The sequence below is a fragment of the Echeneis naucrates genome, chromosome 18 (genome assembly GCF_900963305.1).
Source record: "Echeneis naucrates chromosome 18, fEcheNa1.1, whole genome shotgun sequence".
NCBI classification, from domain to species: domain Eukaryota; kingdom Metazoa; phylum Chordata; class Actinopteri; order Carangiformes; family Echeneidae; genus Echeneis; species Echeneis naucrates.
This window is the reverse complement of record NC_042528.1, coordinates 9,128,274-9,148,735: the sequence shown is the minus strand read 5'-3', so window position 1 is coordinate 9,148,735 and position 20,462 is coordinate 9,128,274. Positions and strand designations below refer to the sequence as shown.

The window sequence follows — 20,462 nt, the reverse complement described above, 5'->3', positions numbered from 1 at the left end:
ATGTTAACAACTATTTGATGACTGACTTTCTTTCAGTAACCACTCTGAGTTTGACCTTTGTGCCTTTGAGTGAAATGTCTCAACTGCCACATGAAGGATTACAATGACATTTATCACACACTTTCATTTGGACCTTCAGGGAGAAATGAAATGACTAATCTCCTGACTTTTCTTCCAGCCACATCACCAAGTCAGAATTAATTAATTTGTCCAATACTTTCGTTCATGATTACAGTACCTTCAGGCAGCATGCTAACCTCAGATGGTGAACAGTTATAGGCCTGTATGTTTAAAATTAGCATTTCAGCATATGGCTCAAAGTTGCTGTGATTTCAAAGGGGATGAATGTGGATCTTATTTTTCAGTGAGGCTTCAGACAAATGCGAACAGACTGAAAATGGGCTGAAGGTTTGTGACTGATGACTTTGTTAGAGGGCAGGTCATGATTATAGTGTGATGTTAACAGTCTTGTCTTCAGATTTCTGTGTCCTGAACAGCCCGGTATAAGTAACCTCTGATGTGAAGCAGAGCAGGCCAGCAGCGCCTCCACGGCCAGCCATGCAGCCAGCACCCTCCTTCCCCGGTGTTTTCCCAAAAAGCAGCCGACTGAGCTCACCTGTGACACCTCACAGAGAGGTGGGGACTGTGTGTGTGTGTGTGTGTGTGTGTTAGTGTGGTGGTGTGGTGGTGGGGCAGTTACGCACGCCCTTGTCCTGCACGCAGGATTAAGAGGCTGGGGAGTGTTTATGGTGAGAGGACTAATAATAAGCGTTCAGGGTTGGCGGCGCAAACACACTGACTGCCAGCCAAGGTGTGACTCTGATCTGTGAGGTGGAGGAGAGAGAGGGTAATTGCGCCTTTGTGTGTGTGTGTGTGTGTGTGTGTGTGTGTGTGTGTGTGTGTGTGTGTGTGTGTGTGTGTGTGTGAGTGAGTGAGTGAGTGAGTGTGTGAGGGAGAGAGAGAGAGAGAGAGGGCGCAAAATAGCAAGTGGCTTAGTGCTGAGAAGAACAATAGATGGGACTTGATCCTGAAAGCCAAAAACAATCCTGCATGCACCTACCAATAACACACAAACACACACTTGCGCTCACCTCAGGATAGGGAGAGGGAGGGGAGGAATGGGGGAGTCAGACAGAGGCAGTGTCGATGCTGAGGAGGGGATATTTCATAAGAGGGCGAAGCAGCATGTGTTATAGATGAAGCGGGTTCGAGGGAGCGCGGCCAGGACACATAAATAAAGACAAATAAATAAATAAATCCATCCCATAGCGTCATCCGCAGTGTGGAGCCTCATTCCTCTCTCTCTCTCCTTGCACCACCTTTAGGCTGAGGGACCGTTTCAAGGCAGACAGAGGGAGAAAAGACAGTATCCGGGCACACTTTTCAAAATAAAATCCTCCCCAAAACAGCTTTCTCTAAGCAAGCAGGCTAAGGCTGTCAAATCCAGTAGCCTACATGGAAAACGTGCCACAATCCTGTAAGCTTCTGAAATGCCCTCTGGCCAATCTGCCCAGAGAGACTTTCAATTTCCAGAGGTCAGCGTTATGAAGGAAAAAAAAATCCACATTTCTTAGGTAGAGTCTGGAAAGTTTGACATGGGTTAAGATAAAATTTGATTCAGGAAATAATACAGAATTATTAACTGACTCTGAGTAGGCTTTTTGGGAACTTTCTTTGAAACAAGAAGGTTACGGAGGCTGTTATCAGATGAGCTTCATAACAGCAGCATAAGACCTTTCCATGTGCAAACAGGATAATGTTTGTCCTGTTTTCATTTGGCTGCCAGTCAGTTTGTGTAAGGAGAGCCCCACTTGTACTGACACTGACTCTTATTTTATTGTGAAAGCAGGGGGGGCTCATTTCCTGCGTGTTCCGAACTCACCACCGGCCCTTGACGCAGCTCTCCGAGACGCCGTAGGACGACCGGATAACGGGAACCGTGAAGGGGGACAGGAGCAAAACCGCGTCAGTCTGACAGACACGGACGAGGTGCTATTGTATAATCGGCCTTCGGTCTTTTCTCTCCGGGCCGCCGCTGAGAGGTGGCTCGTTTGTTCGCCTTGTTTCTCGCTCTCACCGCGGAGGGAGAGGCGGAGCGGGGCGGCGGGGCTCCGTGTTGCATCGGCCGCTGGCGGAGGACCTGCACATGTCCGAGCCGTGAGGGAGCGTTTGTTTCCCCGCCCTGATACGGTTGGAGGACGGCAGGAAGAGGAGGAGGCGGTTGGGGGGGGGGATATTAACCGCGGAGAACCACATTAGCCACCTCCGAGAAAAGAAGAGAAATAATAATAAAATAACAATAATAACAAGCAGGTGCGGCCGTCTTGACGGTCGAGAGAGGATCCGTTAAAACGCGAGAAGGACAACAGTGATGCGGCAGCCGAGGTGGGCCCAGACTGATGATTTTTTGATATCATCATCATCCACCGCCAGGACCCATCACTGATTTTACTGATAAAGAGCATCATCGAGGAGAATAAGCTATAAACTGACCCGGAGTCCGTCTGTTTGTTTTTGATGTGGATAAACAGGACGAGGTTCATCGGTGCTTGATTACAGCGATATTCGTTCACACAAGGAGCTCGGCTGCATTAACAATTGTAAAAATATATATCCTGATCTAGGCCGATGACTTAGTCTGTGTATGACGCCAATAGAGCAGCAGAGAGAGCGCGTGTGAGTGAGTGTGTGTGTGTGTATGTGTGTGTGTGTGAGAGAGAGTGTGAGTGAGGAGACGCGCCTGTCTGAGCATCATCTGGTAGCTGTACAGGCTACTCCTCCACGGGGATGATACACAAGCGATTTCTCATCTGTGCGTGAAGAAACGGAAGGACCAGGGATGCTGCCATTTCCAGTCCGGCTCTGATAGAGACAGCGAGGCGCACAGCACGGGACTGGACACCCAGAAAAATATCCAGTCTCCTCACCTCTCACCCCCTTTATCTCTCACCCTCTCCCCCTGCTCCCTCCTCCTCCTCTTCTTCCTCTTCCGCCACCACCCCCTGGAGGGTCTATTCATTCCGATCAACTGATAATCCGTCTGTGATTCAGAAAGCCACCCACTCCTCCATCCTCTCCACCCTCCATTCACCCGCGCATCCCCTTTCAAACGCCTCTCTTGCGCATTCTTACGCGCAAAGGCACGGGCGCACGCCCCTTCACCACCTCCAGCGGATCCCCACCGCCATCAAGGGCCGTCATGGAGACGACCAAGTTGCCTCCTTCCAGCCCGTCCTCGCCGACCACCAGCTTCTCGGTGCCGTCCGCGGAGAAGGTGGACGGCTTCCCGCGGAGGTCCATGCGCAGAGCCCGGCAGAGGAGGTCCCACAGCTCGTCCCAGTTCCGCTACCAGAGCTCCCAGGTGGAGCTCACCCCGCTGCCCCTGCTGAAAGGTGAGATACTGATCAGGAGGAGAAGTCCAGTGAGGTCACTGCCGGTCTGGTTTTAAGGCCTGGTGTATTCAGTGGACTGACAGATGTCACAATCTTGGTGATTGTAATATTTTGTGTGTTTTTTTGGACTTACACAGAGCATTCAAGTTCAAGGTTCAAGTTTAAATGTATCCATTCAGTCACTCACCTTGGCCACTTACTCACACACCCATCCAGTCTGCAGGAGGATGTTTATTCTGACAGCACACAGTTTGTGGCACATGCTCCTAAATTGACTTGATAAACCAAACCTAGAACAAAATCACACAAAATAGGGGAACAGATCTGTACTAATTGCAGTTTTCTAACGAAAAAATTGACATCCACCTTCAGACAGTCAGAGCTGCACCATTTGCGGTAGCTCTGGTAATCCAGAATCTGTTGTTACTACACAGAGGCCAGTTTGAACTGTGGTGATATGTGGGCTTGTTCTGCATCAGTTCAGAATGAAAGCATGTAACGATTTAGCCCCCATTCACTTTGTCTTTAAAATATAGTAGCAGCCGCTTTACACACACCTACCTGCTCCAGCTGCAGACAGACCCAGAGTCTGGGACAGGTTCGAGAAAATGACCACAGAAAAAACAGAACATAAGAACAGCTAAATTAATAAAGAAGAACTAAAACGATTAGTGAATTAATCAAGTATGCAATTAACTGGTAGCATATCAATTAGCGATTATGAAAAATTAATTTCAGTCAGTAAGTGGCAGAGAGGAAACAGGAGGAGAGAGAGGAATGACCTGTAGCATGGTCCCCAGGCTGGAATCGAACCTGGGACGCTGATAACACAGCATGCATGCCAAACACTGGACCGCCTGCGCAGTCTAATGCTAAAGAAAATTCTGATTCATATTTTGTAAATTGAATTTGTACATTTTTGGGTCGTGGATCATCACTTTGTGCTTTGGATACTTTTGAGAACAAGCAAACCTCAGCTCATTGTCGTTGTCAGACAGACATTTCTGTCAGTTCGCTGGCATTGCAGCTTATCTATAGAAGTGTTTATATGGAGTTGACAGTATTTTTTTCTTGTTTCACGTTTCCTCCCTTTTAATTTTTTTCCTCTTTGCATGTACTTTGTACCCTTTATGCGTCCTCTCCCTGTATATCTAACCCATGTGTCTAGCACAAAGACACACGGTAAGTCCTCACATAGGCCTCTGACCCCTCTTTATAAAGTAACTCTCCTTTTCATGTAGCCTGAAATTTCTTTCCATTAACCCTCTATGTTGAGAAGATCTTTCTGCTTTTAGAGATGGAGTTATTTGTTTTAACACTTCATTCCCCCGACATTCACTTCCTCTCAGGCCCATGAAGAAGGAAGCTTGCAGCACCTTTGGTTCAGATTTGCCTGTTGCCTTCATAGACAGAAGTCCCAGTTATCACATGGCTGCTGCACTGCTGCGGCACTGTTTCTGGATCCCCAGGAGGAACTGATAGTAAGCTCCTGCAGCACTGGCACAGGAGAAAAGCCTGGTGTGGGAAAGTCTGTAACGGGCAGCATGTAGGCCAAGTGTAGACAGACTTGTGGGTGTTTTGTCCTCCAGGGAATAACGTTGCAATTGTTAATTTGAAGTACTACTCCTGTTGATGATGGCAAATCTCTTTTATTTCTGGCTCACAGATTCAGATTGAAAAATGAAATACAGCACATAACTGTGGAGAAGGGAAGGGTACAGCAGGGTAAAATCCATTCTGAGACATTGCTGCTCGGGTGCACATTGGATTCTTGTGGATCCATTTTGTTGTTATACTGGAGTTTGTCAGATGGCTAGTTCCAGTACTTTAGAGCAACATCAGCAATCCAAACAAAAAGAAATCCATCATAGAAGATGGAGACATTCTTATTCATAGCCTCAGTTGACCACATTGCAATGCAGTCAAAAGTTGCGTCTTTGCACATCTGCCATCCTACAGTCAAAAACAACACATTTCTATCTGGAACAAACGGATGTTGTGATCTCAGTTTTTTTCTGCAGCTCCTATAGACAATGTTAGAATTGCTAAATGTAGGATATATATGTTACAAGCTTAAGTGAGTTTCGGATGGTCTGAACATTACAGGTTATGATGGTGAAATGGTGGAGGTGGATTTTCCTTTTATGCCACTTAGTGAGTGCTGGAGGATTTTTTTTTTTAGCTGACAGCTTTTGAGTCTTCGAAACAGGTCAGTTCATCAGTGACTTCCCTCACAAATGTTTAGTGCATTTGTTGTGCATTATGCATGTGGTATAATATTGTGTAAAGCTTTCAGTGCAGTTTCTGTAGCTGTTACCTATCGCGACACTGATTTCCTCTACAACAGTATCTTAAGTGGACCACCAGTGTAGTCATAGCTGGCATCTTTGCAGTTCAGTCATCAGTAGCGTGTGAAATATATCAACTTAAAAATAACTGTTTGTAGTAGAAAAACAACAGGCCAAGGCAAACGGGGACTTTATTTGTAGTATTAGGAAGGTTTAAAGAAGTTTAGAAGAACAAAAGCAAAACTCCTCATTGGTTAAATCCTCAGCTAAATGCAGAACAGTATCCCTCTGCCAGTGAAGGAAGTAGAGTCCTGTCTCTGCAGCGAGGCAGACAGTAAGGGCCTTGGCATCAAAGCCACTGAGGAGTTTGTCTTAAGACTGGAATTTGCAGTTAACCGTCACCTTCCTATCAAACAAATCCCCAATCTGTCCCACATCTAAACCAAATCTTTCCGCTGTCTAACTGTAAAGATGGGGTTTATTATATTTGAAAATCACTGGAATAGGAAATGCCAGAGTGAAATCTCAACAGACCTACAGCTGTCTGTTCACACACTTGTTCAGTGATGAAGCAGCTGCCCTGCTGAAGAGTCATCGACCCAGGAAATGGTTTTGTTTCCAGTTTTAGGGCCATTGTTCTGTAACTGACCATGACCTCTGTCAGGATCACATCTTGGTAACTGCACCATTGCTAATTTGTCTCTGCACTCAGTTATAGTGTGAAAGACTCAACGGAGATAATGCTGAAGTTTAGCCATTGATATTTGCATTTCTTTAGCAAACAAAATGTTCAGTATCTATGGAAACCTGAGAAGAGAGACTGAGATAGGTTGATGATCTGGTGAAATGAGTCCCCTCATACTGCTCCAGTTAACACTGAACTGGCCAGTGAAAAAGCTGCAGGGATAGTTGAGGCAACCAATTAATCCGCAGCTGAAGTGTGTAGGATAAATCCCTTTTACAGTTTATTCATGTTTGTCTGGAGGGCAACACACACACACAGGCCTCTCTGGTGACAGTGTTCTTGGACCAGTTCTGGACTTCACAGTGGCTGCACTGTACTGCAGGGGACAGTTTGTCTATAAAAATGGATTTACTTTTAAAACAATTATTTAAACTAGAATTTATGGTGAGGTTTTACTTTAATTCATTCATTCATTCATTCAGTCATCTTTTACTGTTTATCTGTTTCCGGGTCACAGCGGGTGCTGGAGCCAGTCCCAGCTCACACTGAGCGAGGGCGGGGTACACCCTGGACAGGTCGCCCGTCCATCACAGGGCCAACACACAGAGACAAACAACCACTCACACTCAGACCTACGGGGAATTTAGCCACCAATTAAGTCAAACATGCATCTCTTTGGACCGTGGGAGGAAACCCACACAGGCACAGGGAGCACAGATAGACCTCTTTTCAAGGGACCTTCTCTTTTATGGGGCAACAGCGCAAACCACTATGCTGCCATGCTTCCCCACTTCGAGGTCTATTTTATAGACCACAATACCATTCTAGGTAAAGCCACTTTGAATGCTGAAAAAGCTTTTTGTAAATTCTCATAAAACTTGAGACTTTTCTTCGGTTTTATCAGGATTATCCATTTCTTCTTACACTGTAAAGGTCCCTGTTAGAAATGTTTATACAGCTGAAAATTTTCAGACAAGCCCCAAATAAGATGTTGATGAAGTTGCACTCGGGCCAGTAGATCAGTAGATCCAGGACTAAGACAAAAGAAAATATTTAATGTGTTGTCACACAGATGCGGAACCAGGTGGGAATCAAAAGTCTTTTTAGGCACAGCGAAAGCTTTCCATTTCTGGATTTTCTACACTTTAATCACTACTTTGAATAATAAGATACTTAAGGATGGAGTTTTGTCCAGTGGTGATAGTGCTGGGAGTTAATGGTTCTGGAAACTAGCCCAGTAGCTCTAACTTGCTGTCATCATCTCCCTTCTGTTTCCATTAGTAGAAAATCAAAAAACAAACTGCAAGTAAGCAAAAATGAAAGCTTTAAAGGCAGGAGACAAATTTGAGCTGCACTTGATACCAAGTCATGGGTTATGTTTCGCAGAAACTGTGTGTTGACTTCATGGACGAAGAAACTCTGCAATGATGTCAGCTGTTCTTTAACAGTCATATGAATTTAACTAGGTATGTGAACTTAAAGCCTCATCTCCGATAAAACATCAGCTTCATCCAAGGCTTTCTCCTTGTTGTCCTCCACCATGTCTTCGGTTACATGACTGCAGCTCTGTTTAACCAGAGAACAGGCCTATAGCTCAGCGCTCCTCCCCGGCTGCCATGCTCTCCCCTGGGGCTGCAGACACCAGTCAGGCTTCCTGGTCACGGGTGTTGTGCTCTTTCTGGCAGGCTAAGGTCACATTCCTGATCAACATCAAGTTAGCAGATGCACAAACTTACAAATATAATTAATGCCTTGTTTGCTTGAACGTGATACAGGATGACTTTTGAGACTATTGACCTAACTACCGCTGTTTATCAATACAAGATCCTGCTGTACTACACTTCTTGCTTTTGACCTTGAGATAGACATGGTCTTGATTCCTGCCGGAGCTAATTTGCAGACGCCTCCTCCTCTGTTTTTGCTGCTCTCCCGGTGATGCCTACACTGGGTGTTAAAATACAAGATGTATCTGAATCTTATCTGTTGAATCCAGGCTGTATATGCACTCAGCATGCACTGCAATCACAACATGATCAGCTTTGTCTGACCACTCCGCGACTCACTCTTTGATCTAAGTATGAGTCATCCAGGGCCACATTGACTCCATAAATGCACCCACCCGGGGGACACACATCAACAAAGACAGAAGCATCATCGCCCAAGGTAGAAATGTAATTGTCACAGGTGACAGGTAGAAATATCATTACCATAGGAATATCACATTGGAGGCATCATTACTGTGTGTAGAAATATCAACAGTCAGGATAGTGAGTAGAAGAGTTATATTACATGTGACCATATTCACTGTGACTAAAACACCTTCACTGCAGGATGATAGACAATATGTGATGCAGATAACAAAATGCCATAGCAAGGGATGCAGTTTGGGAATAAGTTTGGCTCAAGTTTAAGGATTTCACCATTCAGTAGGTCAGTGATTCTATTCTGAGCGACTGGAGGATCAAATCCAAAGCACTATAGTCATCAAGTATTTATTATTCCTGAAGTACTTATTTGTTTAAAGCATGTTCTTACAGGGGCAGGGTCATTATGGGACATTTTCTGGTCCATTTTGGGGAACGTTGTTGCCAGCAGCTACCGCAGCTGGAGCACAAAAACATACACAAGACAAACTTTCTGCACAGTTCAGCCCAGCAGCACTTGGTGTTGCTTTCCCTGCTGAACTCTGCTGCTAAGCGCTCATTGCATTTTTGACAACTGGAGATTATTTGTAAACAGTCCTTGAGCAAACTGCCATCTGTATTTGGAAGTCACAAGATGATCATACTGCAACTGTTCCTGTAAACTGTGTGTCATGAGAGCCTCTAGATTTTTCATCCTGGTTGAAAGAAAAGATAAATGTTGTCATGCTCAATATCCAATCAGGAAAACAGGAGCAGATGAAGCCAAAAAAAATGTAAAGAATCAGATTTTTACCACAGCTGTTTTTTACATTCTTACATCTGTAGGGTTCCTTCTCATCAAAAATTGATATGCACTTGTTTATTATTATCTCGCACACCAATGTGAAAGCAGCAGAGCAGCAGCAGGACTAATTGCTGCTGTAAAGTGAATCAACATGCTCAGCTCGACTTCGTTTGTCTTGTGTGTTGAATCCTCAGAACTATTCAACAAAAGGTCATGACTAGAAAAGCACTCTCATGAAGTCATTATTAAATAGATGTTTTATGACAATACCCTTCTAGCAAACTAGCATTTCTAATTGCTATTTTAACCATGCACAAGCTAATGACATTCACATAAGAACATAGCCATGCATGGGCTGCTGGGAGGCTTCAGGTAACTCTTGTCAGGACCTAAAGGATGGTGTGTGAGCTTAGAGCCTGTTAAATCTCCCATACCTGCACAAAACCAGGATGGGTCTTCCAAGACAGGTTAGCGCTCATTCTTAACCATCTGTCAAAAACCACAAAACACTTTAAAGGTATAAGACAAGCTCAGAGGAGAATCTAAGAGAATTTGAATTTTTGCACAAGGTAACAGATGGTGAGTTGAAGCTAAGTGGGGTAACAGGGAGAATATAAAACACTTAAACTAAAATTATTATGGGAAGTAACGCTTTATAGCCCCACACTCCTGTTTAAAACGAGGAATAATGATCTATATCGCAAACCCACAGGTCTTTTTGCATCATGCTTTATAATGCATAAACATTTGCTATTGACTGTACCAGCCATGTTATAGTGTTAAAGCGTGGGCATCTATTTACTGTAGATGCATAATCACACTTGGGTTTAGTCATTAATTTCTATAAAGAACTAATGGCTAAAAAATATGGATAATAATAAATCTGTATTATTTCTTTCTGTCAATAAATGTATTGAAGATGCTGGCAAGAAAGTTAGCATTCCATGCAAGCCAGCAGCCATGAAAATGCTAACCTTTAAGGGAATTTGCAGTAAGCTATTGTAGCCTATACGTAACACAGTAGAAATATACCTCTTTAACAAGCTGTGCTAATTTATTGTAGTAAACTGAACTTTATTAACTGGCACTTAGCAGCCAAAACATCAAGTTAGTCAGCTATTTAGCTTTGAAAGCTATAGTTAGCCCCTTTTTAGTGTGCTGTATGTTGCAACAGACAAATACCTTCAACAAAGTGATTCACATAATAGAGTTTCTGATGGAGACCCTGGTGTGTTTTTCTGATCAGATAACATCACTCTCATTTCCTTAAACGTAACAATTTGTCACAAGGACATATTGTCAATTCACCAAGTAACCTAACCTCATATGTGTTATTTTATGCGTTAATCTGCAGCATGTGTGTTTGCTGTTTAATAATGAATGTAAGGCAGGCACAGCTTCAAATGTGCTGTTTACTGCAAAACAGTAAACCCCGCACAAAGATTGTCTGCGGGACATTGAATGACCCTGTGTGTCTGTTTTTGTGTGTGTGTGTGTGTGTGTGTGTGTGTAGGGGGCTGGGTTGATGGGCCTGGTTTTCGGTTACAGAAGGCATGGAGTAGTTTTTGCTCTATGACTGTCTCAGATCAATTAGGAGACAAAGTGGGGGAGAAAGTGAGGCGGCCAAGGAAAGAAATAGAGTGGATGAGGGAAGAGGAAATGACTGAACGTTAAGTTGACCGGTGGAGGAGGAACGGTGGGAGGAGCAGAGATTTAAAAAGAATAATACATTCAGAGGGCATTGCCGAGGAGAGGATGTCATGAAATAGCCAGCGATGCAATAATCACAGCGCTAGTATGCCACCAAAGGAAGAGATGACTCTTAGAGGAATACAATGAAGCATGGGCAAATTAGCTCTCAGATTCAATCACCACTAAGTTTTATCTCTGTTTAGGTTCACTGTTAGATATGCTCCTGTGGTTCTGAGGATATGCAACGCTGAGAAAAAGAAAATCAGTCTTGATTTAAGTTTGTGCAGGAGTATTTTTTCAAGATGGGATGAGATTTTTTTGAAAAGTGAGAACTGGGTAATTCGACCTCAATTAAGAAAATGTGAGATTTTTGGTTTCCATTTATCAAATTTGCTTGTTCGGGAAACGTAGCAGCAGCAGCATGGAAAACACAATAACTGATATACACTGTGGAGCGAATCAACAGATTATTATTCAACAAGTGAGTGGTACAAAGCTGCTAATCAATTGTTGAGGATATCTCCAGCTGGGATAACTGTCTTTCATATTTGTTTACTGTGTGCAAATTGTGTTTTCATCTTACAAAAGCAAATGTTGGTTTTGAAGGAGAATTTAATATCTTAAATTCCTGAAAGTCATTCTGTGGCCAAGGAGACTTTGGACAGTCTGATGGAGTAGTTTAATACTAATGCTCGAAATTCAACCTGATTCTATTAATTAACTGATTATAGTAAGGGATATGAAGCATAGCCTGTGAAGCCCAGGTGGTCATTATCTGTGTTCATTATCCTGTGTGTTGGAAATGTGTATTATTAGTAACATGGGATTATTCAAAAATGGGTTTGGCATGCCATTTTTTTCTTTTGCCATGACTTGGCCCTCTCTTTTAACCTTTGTCACACACTTTTCTGCCAGTCCTTCCTATAAAAACTTAAGTTCTGACATCTTTTGAAATACACTGCCTTCTAAACTGAGATTTTTTTTTTTTCAAGCAAAGGACCTAAGATGCAGTTGCTGTCACTTTCATTGTTATTTATTAATGATAAGCTTATTTCAGTTCATTTATGCTCTTCAGATGGTAGAGATCAGCCTCATGGATAAGTGGTGGAAAATGAGACAGAGATGTTAGGCTTCTTCACTTGGAATAAAACTCTGAGTTTGTAAATCTCCTCAGTAGGAAGCATGGAAAATAGAGAGTGGCATTATAAGCATGTGTTGTTTTAGGGTAATCATTGTTTTGTCTGAAACATAAAAGAAAAAGAAAATTTACATGTTCTCAGAAACTCAAAGCAAAGGACTCCATCCAAGGCAAATATTCCTGTAGTATTAAATGAAATTGAGTTTGACCCTTTAACCCTCCTACAGCATTTGAGATTCAATTCCTTTCACAACTATAATCTTTAGAAAAAACACTTTACAAATCCCAGAGCACAGTGAAGTCATGTTATTCCCTCCTTGTACTGTTATCAGATAACAACACTTCCATACGCAGGTCAACATTTTAATTTTGACCTACGTATGGATTTGAAGTCTTCAATATTCACTTTGCTCTGCATTTGTCTTCACCAATTGCTGATATATATAACAGCAGTTTACTGCACTATTTTATCGAGTTGTTTACAGCTGTAAAACCAAAGCAATCAGCTGAAAGGAGCCAAAACACTACATACCGCTGCGAGGATCTGTAGGGCCAATTTAAAGTTTCACTGCTTTCACGTTACATTAAATTCAATAGTTACACTGCAGTTACAGTTCAAACGAGCCTAATCATTATTTGTGTACCTCAACCACCTGAGACTGCATTAACACTGCAGTCATCATATGCAGTTGTGATTGACAAAATAATTATATTTTGTCAGTGGACTTAATTCTAAATTTCCTTTAGTCAGTAATCCCACTATAAGGTAAAATATTTTGAGGGCCTGCCAATATCATTATATGCTCATTCCAGAAAGATGGATCCTGTCACTCAAAACACTGAACCCACAGATATCTTTGTGTCTTCATTTTAGGTGAGGATAATTTAAACTCCAGTGAGGTGGAAATTCTGCGCCCAGATATGTTTCATATAATGAATTGTTCTTTGTCCCAAGATCGATTTGTGTGCCAAACGTCATGGAAATCTGTTCATAATTTGCTGAGATCTCCAGCTGACTGACAGACAAGCTTACCGAGCGGAATAAAACATCAGATCCTCAGCAGAAACCACAGACCTGTCCAAAAATGTGCCACTTTCCCCTGTTTTCCTGTCAGCAGGCTGGACTTGATTATCAGCAACATGTACAGCCCCATTTACATCTCTTATGCTAATACCCAGCAGCTCTCATTACCTATTCTTAGACCTGGCACCAAGTGACAAATTCCAAGAATTTGCCGCTCTGATTTAAAGCAGCAGGATAATTGTCCTGTTCTTTCTCAGCAGGTAGATTGTTGTTTACTCTTCAGGCCTTGTGAAGATCTCGAAAAGGGCAACAGAAGAAGGATGTAGTCAGTTACACACGATAATATCCCTGCTTGTTCCACTTCTATCCCCCCTCAATCCTATTTCCCACCATGCCTTTTATGAACAGGGCAATAGATAATGTGTTGTACATGTTTCCCAGACATTTTGTCATGTTGTGGATAGATAATGTGTTATCAGGAGGATTATATTATTTAGAGTCCGACTCAGAACACGTCACTTAAACCCCTTAAGGTGATATTTATACTGCCCTGACTTTTACACTGCATGGTGTCTCACTTATGATGCTGCTCTAGCTCCTTCTACTATTTTTAACTGTGTCTTTCTCTGCTTTAGCTGCCTCCATCCTTTTTTTTTTTTTTTTTTTTTTTTGTCTCTTTCTCCCCTTTCCCCTCCCTTCCCATCTTCCTCTCTGCGTCACTGTATCTGTGCATTGAGCATCAGTGTGCGCTTAATGACTGAGGTGCAGAGGCGGTTTGGATGGTAGCTAAAACTGTAGCTGTCCACCTCTTTTTCTTGTCTCTCTCAGTCACACTTTTGGCCCCAAACTGAATTACTGTCATTGAGAGACTTGAGAGGTGTTTTCTGATTTAAAAAAAAAAAAAAAAAAAAAAAACCCTCGAAGAGATGGATGGGTGGAGAGGAAGGGAAAAGATGGAGGGAGCAAGGGAGGAAAAGAAGGGAGGTTCCTTGTGATGGAAGGGCATGATGTCATCTTTTAACCCTATACTGTTCCCCTCTCCTCCCTCCTGTTTCCTCTCCTCTCTGTCTCTTCAGCAGGACTATATTTAGAGTTGTGCAGCTGTGTGTGTGTGTGTGTTTTGAAGCAGGCTGCTTGGCACTGCTCAGCTGTATATGTTCCTGCTTCTTTCACCAAATCCATCCCCTCTCTTCTTGCTCTCACTATTTTTTTTATGTCACCACTGTCTTCTTCTCTAATGTGGCTCCTGTCATCTTTTTTATTTTAGCAGCTTCTCTCTTCCCCTTCTGTCTATTTAAAGGATCTGGGCACACTCTACATTTTTCTTATGGTCAACTAATCCCATTCAGGGATCAAAACTAAACATGGGTTTTCCATGTATCTTAAAGCTTGGCACAGTTTATTCCTCTGTGCCATTAAGCTCCCTTGTTGTATAAAAACTGAAATCATTAAAATTAAGATGGTCATGATCATATTGTATTCTGCTGCCATAGAGCAGCAAAAATGTAAAGTTTGTTACTGTTTAAGTAACGTTTGACAGAAATTAGTGCCCAACTACTGGAGAGCATTACTGGCCTTATTTTTTAATGAAAAACATTTGGGACACATTTTACAATGTTTGCATCCTTAGTTGAATGCTGATAAACAGTATACATACTATATTCCTTCCTTTGCTTTAACCTTTATTAGTCCTCAATTGGGAAATCAATCACTGGATGTTGTGAAAGAAAAGTAGTTTGTTATTATGAAACAGATAAATGCTCACCAATGTAATATTTTATTATTTATTAGCAAATGATATCATACAACAGAGCTCAGATCTTCTTTTGCATGTATAAGAGTTCAAGTGTGTGACTAAACAGCACTTCCCTCAGTCTTCAAAAAACTTTTTGGACTCATTTCTTTTTTATCTTTTTATGTCTAAATTGGATTAACACCTTTGGGTTATTATTTTTTTAAAAGCTTTTTTCCCATTTTCACTTTTGAATTGCCACTTAGCTATCTGTGGTGAGAAGGGCTCCGCTTCAACAAGGAAAATACACTTCAAAGTTATGATTAAATGGTTCAAAAACACAAAATGAATTTATTACTTATTGCTTTATTTTTTTACAGTCACCTGAAGGGCAATAGTATTATTGACATACTTACAGTTAACTAAAATGAAATGATGTGTGTGATTGCGTTTCTTCTGCCTTGGATTTTGTATGACTACTGTACCAAACTGCTTTAATAAGCTTTTATAATTGTGGTAATGCAACTTTGCCAAATCTCAAGGGACTCTCTAGAGTTAATAAAGGCAGATAAATGGAGACGTAAAATTTAACTACATGCAAATATTGTTGCAGCTTAAATTTTACGGTCGCAGCCCAGCAGTTATTCAAAACCAATTAGGATTGACAGAAACATGAAAATAGCTCAATCATTATTGACTCCCTTGCAGTGATTTAGATCTTAGTTAATGTTCTAGTCACTGCACTGACATGATATTAAAAGCTGCCTTGAGCCAATGAGACTGGAGTAACCTGTGTTGGCCTAATAACAGTGGAACCAAAGGGAAACCTGAAATTCACTTCACTCAGTATTACATCAGTTTGGCTTCTCCACCGTCTCATAATCTGAGTCTGCGTCTCCCATTTTCTTTCTTTTCACTCTCCCACACTTGCTCTCACATGACCCACCAAGTCCCTTCTTTCATTTCAGTTTTCCTCTGTTGTTCACACCTCCTGACTCAGTCTCCTTCTCCACGACACTCATTTGCAGTTTATCATTCCCTTTTTCTTTTCACCTCACTCTGTTCTTGTTTCTCAGTCCCAGCATGGCACATTTTCATACAATTACTCTCCATTAAAAATGAATTATATTTCACCTTCACAGTCCGTCTGTAGAGGGTGAGCAAGAGAGGAGGGCAGAAGACAGAGAAAAATGGGGAGCTTTGAAAAATCAGGAAAGGACAAATAGTTAGGAGGGATATAAAAGGATAGATTAGGAAGTGAGGAAGGAAAAGGTAAAAAAGAGAGGTAGAGAAATGATGTAAGAAAATGATAGAAAATGGTGATGGAGTGGTGAGGGGTCACCAGAAGGATGAAAAGACTGAAGTTGTAGCTATTTTAACCAGCCAGAAGACATGATTACAGAGAGGGGTACGTGGCCACCTTGCACATCTTAGGCTCACATTTATTCACCTGACAAACCCAAGAGAAATAGTTCTCCCCCTCGAACTTTTTACTTTTATTTTTTCCATCACAAGGAGTCAAAAACTGTGCATCACACGCTCACTGAGAAATGGCTGCAATTCAAGATTAAATAGACCGCTAAATTCAGCTCAGTGGGCCAGCTCGTAAATATCTACACTGAAAGTAAAAAGGGTGTAAAGGAAGTTAAGGAAAACCTAATTAAAGTCATGTCATGAACAGGTCAAAAATGAGAAATTAGTCATAGCTGATAAAATTAAAGGCCGCTTTCAATGGTCTCAAAGGAATGTGAGTTTTGTCCTCGACACATCAAGCAAAGGGCAGTCCTCATCTTTTGTTGTGCAGCCAACAAAAGATGCCAAAGGGAGCAGATGGTCCTCTCGCGCACACATGATTTGAGGGGATCCAGGGCTGGAAGAACTCCAGTCAGGACCCCCTTACCCCTCCTGTGACTCCCACCTGGGGGTTAAGAAGGGTTAAATCTAATCTGCTGCTGCAGTGTGTGTGTGTTCAAAAGAGGCTTGGCTCATCCTCTGTCCAACTGCATAGTCAGTCTAGGCTGACTGTATCCAGGGGGTAAAGCTCTATTGTCTTGTTCCAAAAGGGAGATTATATGCACAGGGCTCCAATGGACGGCTATAAAGCAGGTCAATGGGCTTTAATGACACTGTAAGTATACAGTAACACAATCTGAAAAACCACCATCCAAACCATGACAGGTATTTAATGTATAGACTCAATGCCACGTTTCCTATTTAAAACTGCTTATCAAGAACATGTCCAGTGCTGTAAAGATATGATGTGGTGGTGGTTTTAAAAATTGCAACTGATTGTTTTTATTATATCTCTCCCATGTTTGCAGACTTCAGGAGCTGGGAGTTTCTGGACTTCGCTCTCCCTCCTGAGTCACAACCCTAAAGAATGAGTAGTTACAAAATGATCTATCAACTGCAAATATAGCACGTATAAACAACTTTAGAGGGAGCTCTTATTAGATGGTGAATTATTTAAAATGGATGCAAAGATGATGATGACTTTCATTCTCAACTGCAGCATCTGTATGATGAGACGATTTTAATTCCCAGCATTACATATGGTAGATTTATTCTACGGGTTGGATTTAGCCGACAGAGGCAATTTAATCTTGGCCGTTTTTCTTTTAGTGTTGGTTTTCACCAGGTCTCTACAAATGTCTCAACTAATGTGAAGGGTTGCTTAATTTTCATTCTTTTTTTTTCTTAGCTCTTTTGCATAACGCTCTTGCAGAGAAAACTGATGAGCTTCACGCTCCTTTAGGCGCGTGGAATCAGTTTAAAACTCATTTTGCTTGTTTAGTAATCCATGGGTATCGCCACATTTTCGAAAAGTGGAGTTTTAGGAGGTGCAAGGCTTAAATCTGACGGTCAGCAGCAGGTTGTTTCATTGTGACAAACAGGTCTGGAGAAGAAAAGTGACAGCTAATGGGACTGAGATACAGCACAGCCCTCTGGAGTAAAGTACTGTGTGTGTGGATGTGTGTGTATGTATGTTTGCTACCCTCTGTGTGTGTTGGTGTTTGTGTATTTATAGTCTATTCTTCTTACCTAGCCTTTAGAATACATCTCTGAATACTCCAGGTTACTTTGTCACACTCCTTTTCTTTCAAACAGTTCCCTACTTTAGGATTGCCATTGGATTTGGCAGAGCTGTATTACCTTTTTCTGCCCCTTTAACCTTCTTGCCTAACCTTTTCTCTCTCCCTCTTTCGTTCCTGCTCCATCTCAATCATCCAGATGCCCCGGTGGCAGAGTTACACGACCTGTTCTGTAAGAAACTGCAGCAGTGCTGCGTGCTGTTTGATTTCCTGGACTGTGTGGCAGACCTGAAGGGGAAGGAGATCAAACGTGCAGCGCTCAATGAGCTGGTGGAGAGCGTGGCCACTAGCAGAGGAGTCCTCATAGAGCCTCTCTACCCTGAGGCTATAAAGATGGTAGGTATGGACGGTTGATGAAAGACAAATGGGGAAAATGCAAAGTGTATAGCTGTTGGGGGGAGAAAAAAAAAAACAACAAACCCAAAGCAAAACTCCTAAACATTGGAGCACAGATAGCGACAAACAAATGTGGTAGTGAATGAACAAATTGATCAATACAAAAATGTATACAAGCAGAAGAAATATAGAATGCCAGACATACATTTCCACAGGCAGATCAATCACCATCGAACTAAGGCCTCAACCCATATCAAGGAAAAAGGCAAGGAGAGATGAAGACGGAAAAGAGAGAAGGCTGACAGTGCAGTTTAAAGCTGAGCACTCCACGCTCTAAACAAAGGTGGTGACAAAGCAAAGAAAAAAAAGGGGATGTAGAAAAGGAAAGATGTGTCTTGCGAACGGCGCTAAGAAGTAATATACTGTGCAGATGGTGAGAAAAGGGGATGGGAGGGGAAGATAGAGCAGAGAGAGTGGACACCAACAGAGCGCCCCAGAGATCCCAGGGGATATACGGAGGAGAGGAAGGAGGGATTGAGAAAAGACGAGAAAATGTGCAGAGGATTTAGCTTATGCTACGCAGCAGCGATACCCAGAGGATGTGAAAATGCTGATAAGACAGAGGATGGGGTGGAAGCACAATCGGCTTTAATGTGTGGCCCAAAGCTTAAAAAAGCTTTAATTATTAGGTGGCCAATAAGAGAACCTGTGGATTTTATTTTAAATACACAAGTTACAGCTAAACTTCAGCAACATGTAATAAATATTATACAAGGAAAGAGGAAAATTCGGCATAACTTTTTGCTATGTTATATTAGTAGGCTATATATCATGGCAACCAGAGATTGACAGAAACAATGCTGGATATAGTTTGGCACCCAAGTGCTCTGAGCTAAATGCTAAAATGCTGATGTTTGTCAGGTATATTGTCTACTATGTTACCATCTTAGCTTATTGAGCTTGACATGCATTGACATATTGTATGTGTCAACCAACTGAGTTGCAGCATATAGTGTGTAATATAAAGATGATATATAATATAAAGATTTCACAAACATTAGATACATGAGTGATACAGAGAAATGCTAAAGGGGGAGAAACTGGCCTGGAGACTAAGCAGCAGTGAGAATAAGTTGAGAAAGCTGTGAAAGAACAAGGATGGAAACATGACGGGAAGAGTGAGAATGGGTTAAGAGAGTATTCACACAGAATGTTCACTGTAGCAAAAGAAAGAGGAGGAGAAAGAGTCAAACCCGTTCAAATCAAACAGAAGCTTTCATCGTCAAAGGCCATGAGCCCTATTCCTCTCAAAATGGGAAGTTTCATTAAGTGTGGACAGTGAGAAAGAATGGAAAAGAAAATGCTCCTAAATAAAAGGGGCTCCGGGATTTACCATGTTTGCTTTTTGCTTTGTAGTTTAAGCAGTGGAAATGCATTAGTTGAATAAATCATGACGTAGGGAGCAGTCAGGCTGCATGACTTATCAGCTGTTCTTGGAACTCAGTCTGGGAGCTGCATTAAAAGATGGCGCAACCTGTTTACAACAGTACAGAAACGAAAAGCAGTTGGTAAAGACTACAATTTCAAAATAATGTTTTTTTTTTTTTCTCACCACCAGCAGTTTCTTCTTTTTATTGGGCAGTTATCTGCTATCGTATTGCGATACTGCTGCGTAACACTGGAGAGATGATAGCACCACCTAACTTTCCCTGTAGGGTAGGGTTCCTCTAAACTTAAGTAGGGCATTTTAACATGCTAACCTCTGTTCCCACCCTTTTTCACGCCACCTTTCTCCCTGACCTGCTTCTCCTTTATGTTTTACCTCCTTCCTGTGTACAATTCCCTTTTACGTTTGCATTTTTCATACCCTCTGTTCCCATTACTTAACATCCCTCCTCTTCCTCCTCCTTTGTGGTTTTTCAGATTTCTGTAAATATCTTCCGGACTCTCCCACCCAGTGAGAACCCAGAGTTTGACCCTGAAGAAGATGAACCGACGCTGGAAGCCTCCTGGCCTCATCTGCAGGTAAGTACTGTTTGCATAAAGTCATGCTGTAATAAATCTGATCGTATCTACACAAATGTATACATTTGCTGAGGTAAAGGAGAAAAGAACAGTTGTTTTTTTCAAAGGATGTGTTCAGCAAGATGTGATG

General features: G+C 42.0%; 1 protein-coding gene across 1 annotated transcript in view; it reads left to right on the top strand.

Moving 5' to 3' along the window:
* The first annotated feature begins 2,051 nt into the window (after window positions 1-2,051).
* Window positions 2,052-20,462, top strand: part of ppp2r5b (protein phosphatase 2, regulatory subunit B', beta) — a 31,423-nt gene continuing 13,012 nt past the window's right edge. Inside the window, exons 1-3 of the mRNA XM_029526021.1 lie at window positions 2,052-3,392; window positions 18,111-18,307; window positions 20,231-20,332. Coding sequence (XP_029381881.1) covers window positions 3,200-3,392; window positions 18,111-18,307; window positions 20,231-20,332 — 492 coding nt within the window. The 5' untranslated portion in view covers window positions 2,052-3,199. The remainder of the gene's footprint in view (window positions 3,393-18,110; window positions 18,308-20,230; window positions 20,333-20,462) is intronic.